Source organism: Carassius gibelio, chromosome B3 (assembly GCF_023724105.1).
Source record: "Carassius gibelio isolate Cgi1373 ecotype wild population from Czech Republic chromosome B3, carGib1.2-hapl.c, whole genome shotgun sequence".
NCBI classification, from domain to species: Eukaryota; Metazoa; Chordata; class Actinopteri; order Cypriniformes; family Cyprinidae; genus Carassius; species Carassius gibelio.
In genome coordinates, this window is record NC_068398.1 from 7,292,830 (window position 1) to 7,311,484 (window position 18,655).

The 18,655-nt window shown below is 35.0% G+C and overlaps 3 protein-coding genes across 8 annotated transcripts; 1 reads left to right on the forward strand and 2 right to left on the reverse strand.

Annotated features, from left to right (window-relative positions):
* Positions 1–1,028: 1,028 nt before the first annotated feature.
* On the reverse strand, positions 1,029–10,258 carry LOC127952287 (uncharacterized). Of its 2 annotated transcripts, none has more exons than XR_008152893.1 (18): positions 9,985–10,258; positions 9,573–9,914; positions 9,131–9,481; positions 8,638–8,745; positions 8,445–8,540; positions 8,145–8,237; positions 7,498–7,572; positions 6,156–6,251; positions 5,635–5,736; positions 5,281–5,361; positions 4,589–4,693; positions 4,185–4,262; positions 3,777–3,845; positions 3,514–3,609; positions 3,168–3,266; positions 1,902–2,769; positions 1,722–1,758; positions 1,029–1,636 (listed from the first exon to the last, which is right to left on the reverse strand). XR_008152893.1 is itself a non-coding variant. In XM_052550677.1 (18 exons), the coding sequence occupies exons 1-18, from the start codon at positions 10,040–10,042 to the stop codon at positions 1,580–1,582; spliced, it is 1,962 nt and encodes a 653-aa protein (XP_052406637.1). In that variant the 5' UTR covers positions 10,043–10,258; the 3' UTR covers positions 1,029–1,579. The 2 variants fall into 2 exon arrangements, 1 of the variants encoding a protein (XP_052406637.1); XM_052550677.1 differs by having other exon boundaries at positions 1,902–1,920.
* A 2,179-nt stretch (positions 10,259–12,437) lies between these two features.
* On the forward strand, positions 12,438–14,667 carry mrps7 (mitochondrial ribosomal protein S7). Its single transcript, XM_052553203.1, has 5 exons — positions 12,438–12,602; positions 12,837–13,025; positions 13,256–13,319; positions 13,845–14,012; positions 14,306–14,667. The coding sequence occupies exons 1-5, from the start codon at positions 12,559–12,561 to the stop codon at positions 14,525–14,527; spliced, it is 687 nt and encodes a 228-aa protein (XP_052409163.1). The 5' UTR covers positions 12,438–12,558; the 3' UTR covers positions 14,528–14,667.
* Positions 14,668–14,759: 92 nt separating this feature from the next.
* On the reverse strand, positions 14,760–18,339 carry LOC127953862 (MIF4G domain-containing protein B-like). Of its 5 annotated transcripts, XM_052553207.1 has the most exons (7): positions 18,206–18,322; positions 17,749–17,771; positions 17,321–17,410; positions 17,126–17,235; positions 16,824–16,979; positions 16,331–16,423; positions 14,760–16,235 (listed from the first exon to the last, which is right to left on the reverse strand). In XM_052553207.1, the coding sequence occupies exons 3-7, from the start codon at positions 17,400–17,402 to the stop codon at positions 16,008–16,010; spliced, it is 669 nt and encodes a 222-aa protein (XP_052409167.1). In that variant the 5' UTR covers positions 17,403–17,410; positions 17,749–17,771; positions 18,206–18,322; the 3' UTR covers positions 14,760–16,007. The 5 variants fall into 5 exon arrangements, with proteins under 5 accessions (XP_052409167.1, XP_052409164.1, XP_052409169.1 ...); XM_052553204.1 differs by lacking the exon at positions 17,749–17,771 and having other exon boundaries at positions 18,206–18,339; XM_052553209.1 differs by lacking the exons at positions 17,749–17,771; positions 18,206–18,322 and adding an exon at positions 18,091–18,113.
* Between the last annotated feature and the right edge of the window lie 316 nt (positions 18,340–18,655).

The following is an 18,655-nucleotide window of genomic DNA, read 5'->3' on the forward strand; positions in this document are numbered from 1 at the left end:
CATACCTCAACCAATATTCACTTATAACAAATAAATAATAAAATGAATTAAAAACTCATACAGTACATATATTCCTTTTTCCCAATACACATGCATATATATACCCACACAATAACCTTAAAAAGATTTACTTATATTAAGCAAATTATTAACATTTAAAAAATATATAATCCTCATTTATACCACTTTAACAGTCACATATTTTTTTTTTTTTTTTTTTTTAATGTAATTCCAATTCATTTTCATAATTTACTGTGCACAAAACATCATTCAAAGCCCAAATTTCAATAAATCGATCAAGGTTATTAGTCAATTTCAAATATGCAAGGGTTCCTATACTTCCTCCTTTCCTTTCAATTTTTTATTTTCCATTGTAACTATATTGCCATCTTTGCAATCCTAACATTTTATTGGACTGATCTGATCCTGAAACTGGCAAATGCTCTGTTCTCTGTGAAATAGCAGAGTGAAAAATTCAAAGTAATGTCAAAGTATTGTTCTGAAATGGTTTAAAGTGGTTCAGCGAGCGATCAACGTATGAGTACTAAGTTATTTGGCAACTTGTTTACAGTCTCTTGAATGTTTCAATTGTCAGGACTTTAAAACATGTGCATCATTATATTGCATGCATTGCCTCTTATAGTGACCGTTCGGTGTCCCTATTATTTATTTTTTCCAAACACACGTCTTGTTTTCTATCCTTGTAGAGACTCTGAATAGGCATAATGGTTTTTCTACTGTACTAGTCGTATTTTCTTTCGCCCTACATGTAAACCTATCCCTCACAGGAAACTTTCTGTTTTTTGGTTTAAGTCCCCACCAGGATAGAAGACCAGACACACACACTTTAAACATTATTTAATTTGTATCTTTGTCTTATTTATATATTTGTGCTGTTTACATGATCGGCCTGCAAACCCCAGCTATGGCCCTGCCGGGGCTCAGAAGATAACGTCATGCATCATATATTACTAAGGACATCAAATCAATGTCATTTAACTAAAGTCAAATTAAAGAATTGATAAAGCTTTTGTGGTCTCATGATTTTTATTGTGATATATGATGATTATATCTCATAATCTTGGAGACTTCAATAGAAAGCACTCTCAACATTTATTATTATTGAAATGCATATACACACACATAAGCTAAAGCAATTAAGATACCATACAAACTGCTGGAGTGACTTAAATGTTACATTAATACATTTATATAGATTTAAATGTTGTACAGATCTGTTTAACTTTAATATTAGCTGAAACAGAAAATATGTGGGCTTCAAACCACTAATGCAATAGATTTACTAAACATGTTCAGCTCCCTCTTCTTTAACTGAATACTCAAACATGAATAAACATATATTTTTAATAACACAACACATAATAGCTGTACGTCAATCTGTTTATGAAGAAATGGTTGCGTTTTGTTAATAATAATTATTAGAAGAAACTTATAACAGCATTTACTTTTGAAAATGTGTACCAGAATGTCACCAAACCCTGTGATTTACAATGTAATGTTCAGTGTCAGTTTGTTACAGGATAAAGGTACACAAGTTGGTTTCTCATATCTGTGTCTGTTAAACGTCAGGATCAGGTGCAGACAGATTCTCCGTTTCATGATCTTCTGTTGTGCTCTGTGTTCAAAACAAGACATTGTTGTTTGGCAACTACACATCTGAACTCCATCATCTGAACCAACATCTATAATTATTACATTACCCTAGGATGACCTCTGTGAGGTGAGTTCTGTGTAAATCTGCATTAGAAAAAGAGAATTACAGATTTAACATTGATATATAAACAGTTGCATGTACTGCACACACACACACACACATACACAAACACACACACACACACACAGAGAACATAAATACGGTGTTGAATAAAATCTGAACTTACCCAGTTGTAACAATCTTCCCTGTGTGACAGGAGACATTAGAGAGACTAAGTTGTTAAGAATGTTTGTAATTGGTTCAGTAAAATAAGAACGACTGTATAAAAGGCCAAACTTAAATAATGCAGGCTGCCACTACTGGTCACTTTTTGTTTGTCACTTCGACGTTTACCTCACTTTTAGCAGCACTGAACCTCCTTCACCTCAATAACTGTTTGTATCCAGGGGCAGACTGGCCATCTGTGTGCTCTGGAGAATCACAGAACGGCCGGTTCTCCAGGACGGCCAGCCCACCACCCGCCACGCACGCAGTCACCTGTTTTTTACCCACTAATCTGTTTCACACTCCAGTACTGTAGGTGGCAGCAATGCACCTTTAAGTTGGATGCCAGCTGCACTGGCCATGGCCGCCAAGTAAGGAGAAGAAGAAGTGGAAGAGTAGGAAGAGCAAAGACGTTAGATAGAAGAAGCATAGAAACAAACAAACAAACAAACAATATGAATAGATACTGAAGCCGCTTAATGTCGCAAACTAACTGAAATATTTAGCAGCACAGCCAGCAGCAGCACCTCGCAGTTAAATATAAGCAGCAGTGAAGTAGTGAGCCAGACAGCTATGCAGCAACATGCCACCAGTGATGATGATGAGGGACAGAAAGATGAGCTTGTTCCACATCCAGATCCAGATCCAAGTATGGAACATGAGAGGAGAAAGAGAGGTACTTGTTAGGGATGATGTTAGGAAGTTATATTCAGGTTGTCATGCCAGGCGTTATTGTTGTTGTTGTCAAATTTCCGCTCCCCGTTTGCTTTGGGCCAGGCCTAGTCAATGTCCAGGGCCGTTTTTTTGTCCCAGCCTGTCCCTGTTTGTATCTGTTACAAATCAGCATTATAGAAACTTGAAAACAAATCTACCATATTCGGCTAGTACTGATAAAATATTATTATCCACAAACTGATTACAATTGTATGTATTTTGAAAAGGTTCACTGGCTTTTGGCCACTTTTTGACTAAAAACAAAACAAAAACAAAAAAACCGGCACGCACATAATTCATACTAACATTTCTGAGTTTGAGTCATTATTGAAGTCCTTATTTTTAATGTTCAGTGCTGGTAGATCATATTAGTCTCTCTATTCTTTGACAATGATTTTGATCTCTCACTCTTTCTCCCTGAAAAACTGTCACTTCTGTACTTGTTTTGTGTAATAAAGTCCAATAAAATAAAAATAAAAAATTCCAAACAAAAAAGATTTAAAAAGATACTTACAGTAAGCATGCATTTGTAAGACCAGCCAATACAAGGCAAAAACACATTCAGAAGGGAAGACAATGACTCCCAGATCCTTCAAGACACGCTCACCATTTCCTAAGAATAGAAATGAAAGAATAACATTGAACAGACAGATGCATGGGACATATGAAAGCAAAGCGGTACATTTTCAGTATATGTTAAACGTAACCATGCTGGGTTTTGTTCATTTTCAGCAAGATCTTTGTGCAAAAGTAGTGTGATGCTACACACACACACACACACTCACACATATATATAATTATATACACACATATAGAGACAAACCTACAGTTATTTGCAGAAATTGGAAATATCCACTCACGAGCTTTCAGGATCAGTTCTGCAGTCAATGTAACTGAGCTCAGCAAAATAACACCAACTGCTCCAAACATGTACATGACTTCATTACAGCGGGACACTGTAACACACAGACAGACAAAACAGGCAAACAATCAAATAGATGCATTAATTATGCAGGACTCTTTTCATAGCAATACTATCAAACTGGCTTTATGCCAAAGGCTTACTCTAAATTGTGAGAAAGAAAAATATAATATATATTGGGATTTATCAGTGAGTAATTACATGAATTTTCTCGTCTGTGGCTCGTTTCAGTGTTTTCTCCTCGTCTCTGGACTACTACACATTCAGTCACTGTTAAAACAAAACAGACTAGATTTGTGGGGTAAAGTTGGCTTTCGTTTTGTAAATTGGTTGTTTAGTCCCACTTCAATGAACACAAATGTGACTTAAGTGTAAGTCTTACGTGTATATCTATGTATTAATTGATTAATAATGTAACTATTTATGCATTTATTTACAAACAGCATTGTGTTATTTCATAACAAAAAGGTGCTCTATTTTTTTTATTTGCATCTGTAAGACATAACACATCATTTCTACTTCAGCACCATAATGTATGCTCTTTTATAACTACAGTATTGGGTAATAAAAGACATACAGTAGAAAACATAAGCCAGGGATGGATAATACCTTGCACATTTGCTTTAAAGATCACGATCAGCTTCAGAACTTCTATAAATAAAATGACACGGATCCATTCCCAGCACTCTGTCAAATAAAATCAAGTCATTTTGATCAGCTCAACATGTCTTACAAAAACAACATTTTGTGTGTATTCTAAAAATGTCAAATTATTAATTTAGTTATTATGTGAGCTAACATTTATCACAAGGATCAAGAAAATACACATTACTCACTGTCCCAGGTCAAGATAATAATAAACTAAATAATAGTAATAATAATTGTCCATTACATAAAAGACAAATCTGAGCTTTCCCACAACAAATCTACTTAAACTTTTATCTTTACAAATCTATATATGCTTTTTTAACAATGTGTTTCAATATGAAAAATTAAAGATAAAGGCATCATACCCTTCTCTGTTTCCAATATGGCTGGAAGAACATAAATCAATAGGATGAAATCCAGGAGTGTTATTACTATTATCCCAAATAATGTTATCCATCTATGGTGGAGAACTATGAATATAAACATGGTCATCAGCATTCGTTAAATTTCACATCACATACTTAAACTGATCTCAGATCTGATACGAATCAATTCATGTTGGCATGAATTTAAAACTAATCCAATTAATGTTCTTAAGAAGTGTTTTTGGTGCTCAATTTATTCTTGCAATTCTTTGTGCATTTTTATTTTTACCTCGCAATCTTAAAAGGAAACAAAATGTCATAACTACCTCCTCTTATGAATCACCTGATGTCTATGATACAACATGATATGCTGGGCATGCAGCAGTTAAGCCAAAAGCACGTAGGCCTTTAATCTGGTAAACACAACTCACTTTTCAGAATGCAACCAAAAACCAGTGGATAAAAAATTAAGTCACATCCAATTATTATTATTATTTTTTCACAGTAGTTTCTCTCATAAATACATCACAGTTTGGTAGTAAAATGGGCGACAACTTCTGTTTTATACCAACTTAAGTACCGTACATATTATAAAGTTTGTATTTCTATTCATAAAATGAATATTTTTGAGATTTACTCTTTCCACACCCATACAGATACAATAATAAGAACTTATTTCAGCATGTACTTACATTTGAATTTTGCTTGCAGACGAGGTAAAAAGAATATAAAGATCTGCAGTAGTGACAAAACCATTACCACAATGAGATGTCCTAAAATAAGAGAATAATTAATTAATCCGTTACTTTCCCATCCAAACAAATCACCAGTTAAATATCATTAAAACACATGACATGATTTGCTCAGAAAACTGAATGTACTTTTCAAGTTCTACATCAAGGTGAAACTGGCTGAATTATATATCTTTTTAATTTTTATATTAAAAAAAATATATTTAAAAAGCATATAATAAAGAGACATTTTTACAAACTACTTTTTGCATATCAGTTTCATAAATTATGAAGGGATCAGTATATAGGTGTTACCTAAAGAGGGATATCCAAATGAGTACATCAGAAACAACTGAAACAACTGAAAAGGAGAACATAAATAGACGCAAACTAAAATCCACCTTTGGTTTTTAAAACCTAAAGAAGGGAGCGAGAAGAAAGACAAACGTGAATGGAAAATGTATTAGAAGATTCCAGATAGTCTATCACAGTGTGGGATACTTTTGATTAAACTTCTTTCTAGAAGTAATATTACTTTGCAACTCTAATAACTCATATTGGAGTAAAACACAAAGAATGTGTTCACCACTCTTGACTTGGACGACCTTAAGACATCAACTAGAAATCAAATGTACCAAACACAGTTAGGCCTAAAAGGAAACTGTCTGCATTTTCTGTATGTATTTGATTATATTTTTTTGGTAATTGCAGAATTAAATTTTTTTAAATGAACAAAACCATTGGTAATAAATCACCTTAATAAATCTTTGCTTACATACTTAGCATGTCACATATCTTCAGTAATGTAAGGAATCAAATCATACTGAAGCTCTTACCTTTACTCAAGATGAGACAGAGAAGCACAACAATTCCAAAGTACACTCCACTCCAATCCAAGTGTGCTCTCTTTCTCCAGCCATATGTAAAAATAACTATAGAAATAAATAAACATTAAATGTCACACAAGACAGATGATGTCCTGTGCAAAAACAGTACATATGTAAAGATGTGATGAACTTAACAGTATGCATCAAACAATGTTGCTTGAATTACCTGAGGTCCGTGTAACACTTTGCAGTTCTTTGTTCAATTTGCAACATCAAAATTAACCAAATGAAAAATTGGCTTCAAACTTTAATTTTCCATTTCTTTGGAATAATTCACAAACGGATAATTGTTTCTCTGTTTAATTTTCAATTCAACAAGCTTGGGTTGTTGCGTCCGAGTCTGATTTTTGAACAAACATAAAAAATTACGGTCCGTGTACATTTTGATCATTTCATTTGCTATTTAGAATGCAATAAAAGTGAAGCAGAAATAAAAATCAATAATAGACTGAACAGTTCCATGATAACATGTCTGTAACATTTACCACTCTCGTATTTTAAGTCTAATGCACTGTAGGTGTGTGTGACATTACTTAATAATTGTGAAAATTAATATAGTTAAATTTATGAAATAAATTAGTAATATTAGTTTTATTACATACTAAATTGGTTGATGTTTCTCTTCTTAGTCTTCTTTGTTGGGCTTGAGAAAGCCAACATTTATTTGAACATTATTATTATTAATTATAAGAATAATTGACACCGACTAGAACCTTGTTCTATGTTTCACTAAGTTCAGCTCAGATCTTCTGACTCCCGTTGCTGTATAACTGGTCAGACTTAACTACCCAAAAAATCCTAGTGGCTTTTTTTATCTGACCAATGCTGTCCACTAGAGGGGGCGACAGGTTTAAAAAAATTCCAGTCTACTCTTTTTCTGTTTACATCAGTTTAAATGACAAATAAATACATTAATTTATGTGTACGGCCATGAATATGCCATATATTTTAGTATAACATTACTTTTTTATAATTTAAAGAAGAAACCAATCCGATGTATATTTGACATTTGAGGTTTAATACTATAGAAAAGCACTAGAAGTTATTCAGTTAGAGTGTTTTCAGCTTGTTTATTTTCATATAATAATACGGCATACGGTTGTTTCAAACCATGGTATTAGCATTGTGATAATCGTATTTAATAATCGCAATTACAATTTCAAGGGAACAATCAACAATTATGATTTTTGTCATAATCGTGCAGCCCTATGCGATATTCTAATTTTGTGCCTTAGTTTTGAGGAAAACAAAGCTAATGTCAGAATGTTGTGTGAAATGTGCATTTACTTACCTGAATAAAAAACGACTGTAAAAATAGCAAGCTCTCTGGTTATTTTGAAAAACTTTATCCATGTTTTAAGGATGTCTGTTGACAGAAAGGGTTGAACACATCAAATTCATATTTTGTAACACACCAATGCACGGTCATGGTATTGATATAGGCATTAGTATATCTGTCTATAAAGAACAGCATTTTCTTACTCCCAACATTAAAAATGAAGCATGGTCGTGCATCACCCTGCAGATGCTAAATCCCTCAGATACTTCATAACCAGGTTTCTTAGGCATGCATTCAAAATATTTCTGTTAACAAGATTCATGGCACTATTATGCATCACATATTTCTTCTATTGCTTGTACTCAGCATTTAAACAGTATTACGTTTTGGGTAGAACAAAGTGGATTATTTCACTACAAATCCTACAATGTTCCTGACACATTCAACATTGCTGCCAAAAATATAATTAGAAAATAATCTTGAGGCTGAGTTTGTGGTTTAAAACAAATGTCATGCTTCAGTAATTGACACTTGAAAGGCAAAAGAAGGAATGACTAACAATATTGTAATGTATCGTGTTAATATGTTGCTACAAAATGCATTAACTGATCTCCTTAAAACAAAAAGTAATAAAAAATAAACTTTAAATCCTAACATACCTTGAAGATACTTTAAATAAGGCATGGCCCAAATCAACATAACAGGCCTTAGAAAATAAAGAGCAGAGCAAGTGATGGTCTCACTCAAAAATCCTGAAACAGAATAATAACTAATTAATGACAAAAAAACTGTGTTATGTGAAAGTTTTGAAGAGTTAAACCATTACAGAATATATACACACAGCATACCAACAAGTGTGCTACATTATTAAGATTATATTAATATTACTTTATGTATCAATATTATAATCATTTTATTTTACTATTTACAAATATAACAAAGAACACTAAACCACTCACCTTCAGTAAAGCCCCAGAGGATGAAGGCCAAGAACATACAGATGTTTGGACAAAAGACCAAAGAAAGCTGAAGGTTCCAGATTTTGTTGCTTGTAGCTGGAGAGAAGATGCAGAATAATCACAGTTTAATTAACAAAACACTTATTTTGTGGCATGCAGATTTAAATAACAATATATATAGCCATTCACTTACAAACAGTGTTATTTGATCTGCAGTAGATCAGAGAGAGGAGCAGAAGCACAGCTCCAGAGCCAGCAGCGAAACAGAAGAACAACACGGCTATGTGCCAAGAAGAGAAACCTGTGAAACAAACATCAAATATAACATTTGCATCTGCCCTGAATCAACTTGGTGTATTTAATCATTAATTCTTATATAATTAGGATGTTTGAAATCAAGACAACTCATTCTTTAAATAATCTTATTCAATCATTTTAACAGTTATTTGCACCTTACACTGCGTGGTTGATACTATTTAAAACAAGCAGTTTTAACAAGTATCTTGTTTACACCAAGTGCAAATGATGACAGAGGCAATGATCAAATTGTGTCAACAGAACAATATTCAAATTATTTGAAAGGTGGGTGGAGTTTACAAAAAATGTCCATCGCCAACGAAGTTGTCTATTTAAATTTGCCACAAATAGACATTGTTTTACTTCCAACAGTATGTTTGTGGACTTACCCAGTCTCTCCAGTACAACAGTTGCATTGGCTGAAAGTCCACCAGAAAACACTTTACACATGTAAACTTCTTTATCCTCAGTTCTGACACTCTTCAGTCTGAGAGAGAAGTTTCCTTTGGGGATTTCTGCAGTGAAGAACTCGACTCTGTCTCTGTATCTCTCATGTGATGAATCTGGAAAAGTCTTGTTGTTTTTAAAGAGCAGAACCAGAATACCTCCATCTGTTCTTATCCATGAAACCTCTTCAATGTGGTCAGGTGTGATGTGAGAGTCTACAGAGCAGTTCAGAGTGATGTCCTCACCATCATATGCAGACACAGACTGTTCTGATCCATACACTAGCAAACACTCTGAAAGAATAATATATGCCTTAAATTCCATCAGATAAAATAAATTCATGTCTTTAATATTTTCAACAGAATTCAGGTGGCTCTCACTCACCATGCTTTATTTGAACCACAGTTTCTCCAGAATCCCGCTGACTGTAAACTTTACAGGTGTATTTTCCCTCATCTTTAGATGTCAGATTGTCCAGACGGAGAGAGAAGTTTCCATGTTGAATCTGATCAGTAAAGAAATGAGCTCTATCATGATAATCCTGATGCCGGGATGCTGGTCGGCTCTCACCATCTTGATACAGATGAACCAGAGTCTCTGAGCCTGCTCTTCTCCATTCTACCTCCAGATCCTCCATTGATAAGAGTTCATCAACATAACAGGGCAAAACCACTGAAGATCCCAGAGGAGCAACCAGAGGACCAGAGGGACTGTGCACAATCAACCCTGTCAAGAAACAGACTAATTAAGTAATGTGTTAAAAATCGCGTATAAACTTAAAAGTGATCATACTTACCATCAGCGACCATCATAATAAGAAGTGGTCTTAAAATACAGGTAAGAATGTCCATCATGAATTAAAATTAGACAAAGCTATTATTCACGGGAAGAAACACTTTCACTTTCGCATAGTTTAATTATGCTCGCATCAGGACGCGAGATGAACCGATAAGAACAGAAGCTGAAGATACGGTTAAAATATCACTGCCCCGCCTAGAAAATTGGCATCCTTCTATGCTATTGACAGAGCCTTGAAAAACAGAGTTGCGACACTCCCATCGACTGCCATAGGAACTTTGGAATGCGGAAGTAACGCGTGTCGTGGAGCAGCCAATAGTTCCAAACACTGATAGTTCCAGCGCTGAACTCCACACATTTTCAATATGTTTCTGAAGTACGCTCGCTGGTAAATTGAGGAAATTACTGTATTTTCGACATTTGAACGCATTAGCCGACCTCTCATGAATCTAGATAATAGTTGTATTTTATGTAGCCAGCTTTATTAATGTTTATTGGAGCCTGAGGTAGGTAGACTCTTAATCGCTGCTAAAGTAACAAACACTTAATATTAGCTACCATAATCTGATGATGTGCTACATTTACCTCAAATTTTCTTCAAGTTCGTTGGCATACAACGTTTATCGTCGGTTATTAGATTTGTTGTTAAAGTGATTAAATGGTTTGAGATCGTATTGGTACACCTGATTACAATTAACTTTAGCTAGTTTAACTAGAATTTTTGTTTTTTATTTATTTTTACTTGCTCAACTAGATAACATCGCTAACTTGTATCTTGCAAGGATATGTAGCATAAATGTGGATGATCCCAGCAAATAAAAAGTATAATTGCAAAAACAAAAAGATTATTAAATCTATTTTTAAATTGAATAGGCTGACATGTGAAACCATTTGAGACTGACTGAAGTCATGATTTTAATAGTTGTTATTTAGAATACAGTGAAGAATTTCAGCTGCATAACTCATGTTCATGGCTCTTAAATGTTTTGATGAAAGAAGCACATGTACACTGCTGCTCTGGAAAATGTATCAAGGACAATAGTTATGACCATAGAAGCACAAGAAAAAAATATACAGCACATACTGTACATTATTAATTAATCCAAAATTAAATGCACACAAAAATTAATTCAAATCAAGGGGTTTTATTGGCATAAACGTCATAAGAACATTTCCAAAGCATCAAAATGAAATTTTAAATACACACAATATATACAGTAATATTAACATTAACAGAACTGGGTGAGGAACAGCCGAACTCAGCTTAAAAAAAAAAAAAAACATATACCATGGCAAGACGCAGCAACCAGACTCAAGACGGATGCACTGCTTCAGATGTGCTGCCCAAGCTCTGCTGAAGAAGCACAAAGAAATTGAGGACTGGTCAGCAATGTCACCCAAAGAAACTTACTGCAGCAGATGAAAGGCACATCATGCTTACTTGCCTCGCAATCGGAAGATGTCCAGCAGGACCATCAGCTCTGAGCTGCAGAAAACTGGGACCCTAACATCCATCTATCGTCTGGAGAAGTCTGGTCCGAAGTGGCTGGCCAATTCCTAAGAAGCAGGTTTTAAGACAAATTTGATTCACTATTTTGATCCATTTCTAATTTCGACTACTCTATATTATATAAACATTTATTTAATTATATATATATATATATATATATATATATATATATATATATATATGTGTGTGTGTGTGTGTGTGTGTGTGTGTGTGTATATATACTATATGTGTACACACAAACTCACTATATGTAAAGTATGTGTGTTTATGTACATATGTGCATATGCATGTGTGGGTGTGTGCATATCTATCTATCTATCTATCTATCTATCTATCTATATATATATATATATATATATATATATATATATATATATATATATATATCATTTTAAATTAATCTAAAGTTGTCCTAAAACCTTCTTATTAGGACAAATTAGTTCTTAGGAGATAACTTTTTTTTATGTAACGTTATGTGTATATATATATATTATTAGTATACAGACATACTGTAGGTTATTATTAACAGTACACTTATGTTTAGGGAAGGTTTAGCCTGTGTTTAGGGAAGGATGAAGGGGTTAACCATACCGAAATGAATCCCGTTAACGGTAATGTTATGGATCGTATTTAGGAAAAGAGAACACACTTTAAGTGTAGTAAACATAGTAATCAGTTCATACGCGTTAATATTTGCCGGGAAAATGCTGTAATATAGTCGTTGCTGTAAATGTATTTAGCCGCCCGATCTTCCCTCCAAAATTAATATGGTTAAAATGCGTAACTTTACAGCAAGAAAAACATGTTTACAGCCTGGTGCAAAAAAATATTTTGGTCTCTAAAACTAATTTTTGCCCTTCGTGACACAAGGGAATGGCATGATTTTACTCAGGCAATATTTTAGGACGCATTCCTTCATTTGAGGTCCTTCACGGTCGCGTCAGAGTGAGTTTGGTTTAACCGCTGATCTGAGATCTGTGTTTGTGTTTGTCCTCTAACCGTGGATGTAACAGTTTGGTCATCCAAGCTGATCTGAGACAACCCGATTAAACGGTCCTTAAGATGGCAGCCTCTGTCAGACATTTACTGAAACCTTGGACACCGAGGTACATTTAACTAGTTTTCTGTATTTATTTTTTTGCCAGGAATGTCCGAGATATGATCTAGGTCACACTAGCTTTGCTGTGTAATTCATAATCTGTATGATTTATCGTTGATTCTATGTTGTTCATCGCAAACTGAACCATGTGCATAAGTGTGTTTCTCAGTCCACGACTCTTCTGATTTCTCTGTTACAATCATATCGAGTAACGTTCGTCTACTCTGCATCTGTCTCTCAGTCTGTGTTTGTTGAGATGGAGTCGGTATAATCCATACTATCTGGATCCTGATCCCAGTAAAGATGCTGTTGTCCCAGAATCAGAGCTCAGTCCTGAAGATAAAGAGCTGCAGGAACTGAAAACAGTGAGTCCGATCAAAGCAGCTCTGTCCAGCGACACCAGCTCTGCTTTCAGTGACCCTCTGATCAGGTAACATCAGAACGAGCTCAGAAACATTATAGCTCTGTGACATGAATGTAAACCGAGTGGGGGCCAAAAGATACACTGAAAATCTAGAATATAAAATAATTTAACCAAAACCATTGTATGTTGATTGCTTATTTATGCTTACTATCTGAACGTTGCTGTGGTCCCAATATTTTGGACCCCACTGTATATGGATCTTTCATAAGCACAAATTATCTGTTTTACTTCAACAGCAAGTTCATCAACATGATGATGGAAGATGGAAACAAAATCCTTGCTAGAGGAATCATGACACAGGTTTTTATCAAATCTCATTACACACTCACTAGTGATCAAACGTTTGGTGTGATTAGTTTTAACTGCTCATCAAGGCTGCTTTTATTTCACCAAAAATTCTGTAAAAACTGTAATATTGCGAAATATTAGGACCATTTAAAATAACTTTTGTTAAAATATATTTTCAAATGTAATTTATTCCTGTGATCAAAGCTGTATTTTCAGCAGCATTCCTCCAGTCTTTTGATTATTATTATTTTTTTTTAAATTGATTTCTGAAGATCTTGTGACACTGGAGTAATAATTCTGAATATTAATCTTTGCATCACAGGAATAAATTACACTCTACAGTATCTGACAGGTGAAGTTATTTTGAATTGTAATCTATATATTGATATATAAGATATAAAATCTTCTAGTTTTTCCATTAATTTTTATTTATAAACAACAGCCTTGTTAGCATAAGAGACATCTTACACAAGTATTAAAAAGTTGTTTCTATGAGTCTCAACATAATTTCTGCTTGGATATTCTGTGTCTGTGTAGACGCTGGAGACCATAAAGAGAAAACAGGTGGAGAAATACCACAAATCTCCAGCAGCTAAGAGAGAAGAGATCGAGTGTAATCCATACACCGTCTTCCAGCAGGCTCTAGAGAACTGCAAACCCATCATTGGACTGGCCAGTGTCCAGAAAGGAGGCAAATCTTATCAGGTCAGTGAACAAACTTTAATATTCATTTCACAACTCTTGAGAGAATCTAGTCAGATGTTTGTAGATAAGTAACTCAGAATTAGTGTTTAATCAGTGGATTAGCAAATGGCCAACACTTGGCCATTTTTTCATTCAAAAAGTGAAAATCATCATTTATCAACATTATCATTATATGACTGATCTTCTGTAAAACAAAATTAGTTTTCAAAATCAGATCTTTCCCATACAACGAACAGTTCGGTTGAGCAAGAGGAAAGACAGATGTAATATTTAATTGTACTCCGTTCCTGCAGGTGCCCGTTCCTCTCACAGATAATCGACGGCGTTTTCTGGCCATTAAGTGGCTGATCACAGAATGCAGAGACAACAAGCACCGTCGAACACACATGTACGAGAAACTCTCGCAGGAACTGCTGGCCGCCTTCGCTAACGAGGGAAATGTAGTGAAACGCAAACACGACCTTCACAAGATGGCCGAAGCCAACAGGGCATATGCACACTACCGCTGGTGGTAGAGAGAGGACGTCTGCACTCCTAGTTCACCCACAGACGTGACAGCATCAGGAGTTTGGGATGGATGGGCATCTCAAAAAAGGACATGACAAAGTATCTTATCTCGTCTTCGTGTAAAAGTAAATAAACCTATCAAAAGTCACATTTCCATTTTTGCCAAGGATTTTTTAACAAGTTGAAAAGTGTTACAAAAAAAATCTACAACACTTTTTTTTCCAGTACAGACTCGTAATCTTGTGCTTAAAAATAATTAATAGTTTCTTTATTGAAAACAACTATACAAGTCACTGGTTTGGCCTGAGGAATCAGTGAGGCTGAAACAACTGCACAGAAGCTTCATTTTTGACTTTCAAATACAACATTTAGTCATATCACCTGACTACATGTTAACATTTCAGACCAGTGGATCTCATCAGATTGAAATGAATTAATAATAAGAAAAAATAAATATTAACGTAACTGTGTGAATTTATGCAAGCTTGCCTGTAGAAGTTTTTTTGATATACATTCACTCTTCTTTTAGTAGTATAAAAATATTAGCTTGTAAGGAAACATTATATTTAAATATGACTCTTATAAACCGTTTCTGGTTCATTAAAAACAACAAATATATGAAGTAAAGTAATATTTCTATACAATAGAAACAGCTGTTCTTCTACAGAAGCAAATATAACTTGTTAGCTTATTTAAGAAAATAAAATACTTAAAAAAATATTAAATATATCCCTCCATCTCTATTAAATAAATCCATCTAATCATCTCTAGTGTTTAGATTACAGCCCTTGACACTAATAGAAGACCTAAATAAAATGAATCATGATTGTAATGCTCCTATTCTGGCACTTCAATGATCAAACGGAGATGTACTTCAACTTCATTCACTTTCAAACTGATTAACTACAATGTCTTAAGATCTGTGACCAACGATAACTAAATATACTGTGATTTATAGCCAAAAAAAGCTTTAAAGCTTTTTTCTATAACTTTCTACTATTTTTCTACTTGATTAAAAAGTATGTTTAACCATGAATGAACTGCATTATCGCACATATTATTATTTTGTCCTGGGGAATGCTGGGACATATTTCTAACATTACAACATGGGCTATTATTTGCAGATTGGAAAAAAACTGCTAATTGGGGAAATGCTACCAGCACCCACTGATTAAACCCCAAGTGGCCTTGGGTGTCATTTCAGAGATGATAAAGTTATAAAACTTTGCTCTAAATAAATTATGAATTGTGTTTTTTTTTCTAATAATATGAATGAATAAAACTATATTAAACCAGGAATGAGTATTAAAAAAGTATTAAAAATATGATCAACTTCATGTCACTTCAAGTCAACTTCAAAAACCACAACAAAACCAAAACCCAGTACTGCAACGAACTTTGACAAATCGTGATAAATGCCTAGTGAATCTCCAAGCCTTCATCAAAGGTTAATGTAAGAATTTCTTGTTTCTCTGATTGGTGGAGGCCTCAGTCTGTCACTTCGCTGTAGTAGTATTTCTGAGCCGTTTCGTCGAGAGTCCAGCCTCCTGCACGAAACTCAAGGATCTCGAGCAGGAGCAGGCGACCCATGGAGCTCAGGTCCTCCTGCAGGAGAAATCCATCCCTCAGGAGATTGAACAGCTCATCCATGAGCTGCAGGTTCATCTTCTCCAGCTGATCTCCAATACGATGCAACTGTAACACCAGACAGTCCACCTGAGAGACAGAGAGAGGGATTTTGTGATCCATTACTAATTTACTCTATTAAGTCTATCCAGTTCGATCAACCAGTAATAATGCTGAAGATTCACCTCCTCCTCGTTCTTCAGGGCATCAGATTGGGCCAGTCTGAACAAACAGTCATAGACGGGGTGCACCAGGGCCATCATGGGCATGTTGTTCACCTGCAGCAAACAGAAGAAAGTTCAAAATTAAGCACTTCAAATAAATTTGCATATGCAATTTTATGGATTACGGAAATACAATTTTCAAGTTAGAAATGTCTTAATTATGGATTTGTTTCTTATAAACATGGAGCTTTTCGCTTCCCTAGATTTTAGTTGATGGACTGGATTGGTGTGGATTATTTTGATGTTTTTATCAGTTGTTTTGACTCTCATTCTGACGGCACCCATTCACTGGAGAGCATCCACTGCTCAACAACTGATGGAATGCTAAATTTCTCCAAATCTGTTCTGATGAAGAATCAAACTCCTCTAAATCTTGGACAGCCTGAGGGCGAGTAAATTTTCATTTTGGGGTAAACTATTCCTTTAAGTTTTAAAACAGAAGGCAGCTATTCACCTTGAGGTAGTCAAAGACGTTGCAGATGAAGGACACAAGGCAAACCCACTCCTGAGTGGATCTCTTCCGAATCTCTTCTCTGGCTTTGAATTCCTGCTGCAGTCGGTTCAGAAGGTTACGCCGAAACACATTCCCATTGGTCTGTTTGGCCTCTGCCTGAATCAAGTGAGTCAATTGATTACAACTCAATCCTAATAAACTACAAGACAAATGTGAGCATTTTTATACATTGAAGAGAATGCAAAATGCAAACTTTTAAGTGTTCTGTATTAAAAACATGAGCATGTGGTGCATTTATTTACCTGGACAATCGTGTAACAGATGCGTCCGGCCTCTCTGCTGAAGATCAGGTCCTTCAGAGACTGGTCCACTATTACATTGGACACTTTTTCCAGGTCAACTGAACCTGGATCTGAGAGGGGAGAAGCAACAACAACATTCGTGAGCCCAACTGTAAAATACGTCGTGCAAAATCACTGCAGATTAAGGACAATGACCTTTCAAGGCAGTTTTGAGGAGTTTCTGTGTCTCCAAATCAAACGACTGGATCGTGTACTCTTCTTTAGAGGAGTTCTCCATTCTGTTTACTATGGGAAGACAGGGGAATCAATCAACTAATCAATCAATAACCAACCATCAAGCACATAAGATGTTTTTCTGTGAAAAGAACTGCAAATATACCAAACAATGTGCATTGTGTGGTTGAACAATAAGGAAGAACAAATTAAGTTGAGCTACAATTAACAATCCTGTTACAGACAAATACTGTGTAGTCAAATGTCTTGTCTGCAAACTTTTAGAAAGAATACCATGATATATTTAATGGCAATGCAACTCGCACCAATAACACACTATCTCCACATTGTCACTGTGCTCATGTGAAACAGGTGATGTGTGAAATATGTGCAGTCATCATCAGTCTTACTTTCAAAGGGAATCAGGGCAGCTCTGTGTTAAACAGGGATAAACCGATTAGGACAAACACCAATGACATTCAACAAACGCAACAACTTCATGATAAACGACTCAAAATACTGATTATTATGGACCACAAGCACTGTTTTGTAAGAGCGATAGCAACTGTAAGTTTACAGTCGATTGTAAGGCGTAAATCTTTACTTTCCCACGTGCTGTCGAAAAGTTAGCGAAGAAATTATTTATTATTATGGTTCAAAGCACATAAAACAGCCCAATAAGACAAGTAAAACTACATTTAGACAGTCAGCGGCAAACTAAAATATTTATAAACAACAACACAGGAGCACACCTAACCGTTTCCATGCCAGCTTGATACGCTAGAAGCGGATTTCAAACATTCAACAACACTGCGAAATCCAAAAAAAATGTTTATACTACTAAAAAAGAGAGAGGGGTAATATTACATGTTCAAAAGGACATAAGGCAAATGTTTTTCACATGTCTAATCCTCGCTCTTTTCCTGCCGTCTCCCCCAGTAAGCAAATTTACGTTGGACGCACGGCTGGTCTTCTGAATATTAATTACGTAATGTGACGTTGTCTCGGTTGAAGTAACCGATTGGCTGAAGATGGCTAGTTCTATTTTAAATATTCATTGCGTTATCCTGGACCCCATAGAAAGGACGAGAAGCAACTTTTGTATGGCCGTAGTAAGCAAAACGTGTCTCTCAATTACGTAAAAAAAGAAAGGAAAAAGAAAATGTTCAACACAATCAGGCCTGCCGCGGTTCATTAGAACATAAAAATGATTAATTATTAAACCAATATATTTGAAAACACACCCTCGATTTATTTTAATACTATATGAGATCGTGTGGCTGAACTTGGTACAAAAATATTAATAATAAATTACAA

Bases quoted from the DNA above. Each gene is read 5' to 3' on its own strand.
- LOC127952287 (XM_052550677.1), bottom strand. From the start codon at position 10,042: ATGATGGACATTCTTACCTGTATTTTAAGACCACTTCTTATTATGATG. The intron at 8,238-8,444 runs GTGAGTGGTTTA...ATTCTGTTTCAG, and splicing joins CCTCTGGGGCTTTACTGAAG to GATTTTTGAGTGAGACCATC. The intron at 3,846-4,184 runs GTATTATCCATC...TTGTTTTAACAG, and splicing joins CTTTAAAGCAAATGTGCAAG to TGACTGAATGTGTAGTAGTC.
- mrps7 (XM_052553203.1), top strand. From the start codon at position 12,559: ATGGCAGCCTCTGTCAGACATTTACTGAAACCTTGGACACCGAG. The intron at 12,603-12,836 runs GTACATTTAACT...TCTGTCTCTCAG, and splicing joins CTGAAACCTTGGACACCGAG to TCTGTGTTTGTTGAGATGGA. The intron at 13,026-13,255 runs GTAACATCAGAA...TTACTTCAACAG, and splicing joins TTCAGTGACCCTCTGATCAG to CAAGTTCATCAACATGATGA.
- LOC127953862 (XM_052553204.1), bottom strand. From the start codon at position 17,402: ATGGAGAACTCCTCTAAAGAAGAGTACACGATCCAGTCGTTTGATTTG. The intron at 16,424-16,823 runs GTGAATAGCTGC...TGTTTGCTGCAG, and splicing joins ACGTCTTTGACTACCTCAAG to GTGAACAACATGCCCATGAT. The intron at 16,236-16,330 runs GTGAATCTTCAG...TCTGTCTCTCAG, and splicing joins CCCTGAAGAACGAGGAGGAG to GTGGACTGTCTGGTGTTACA.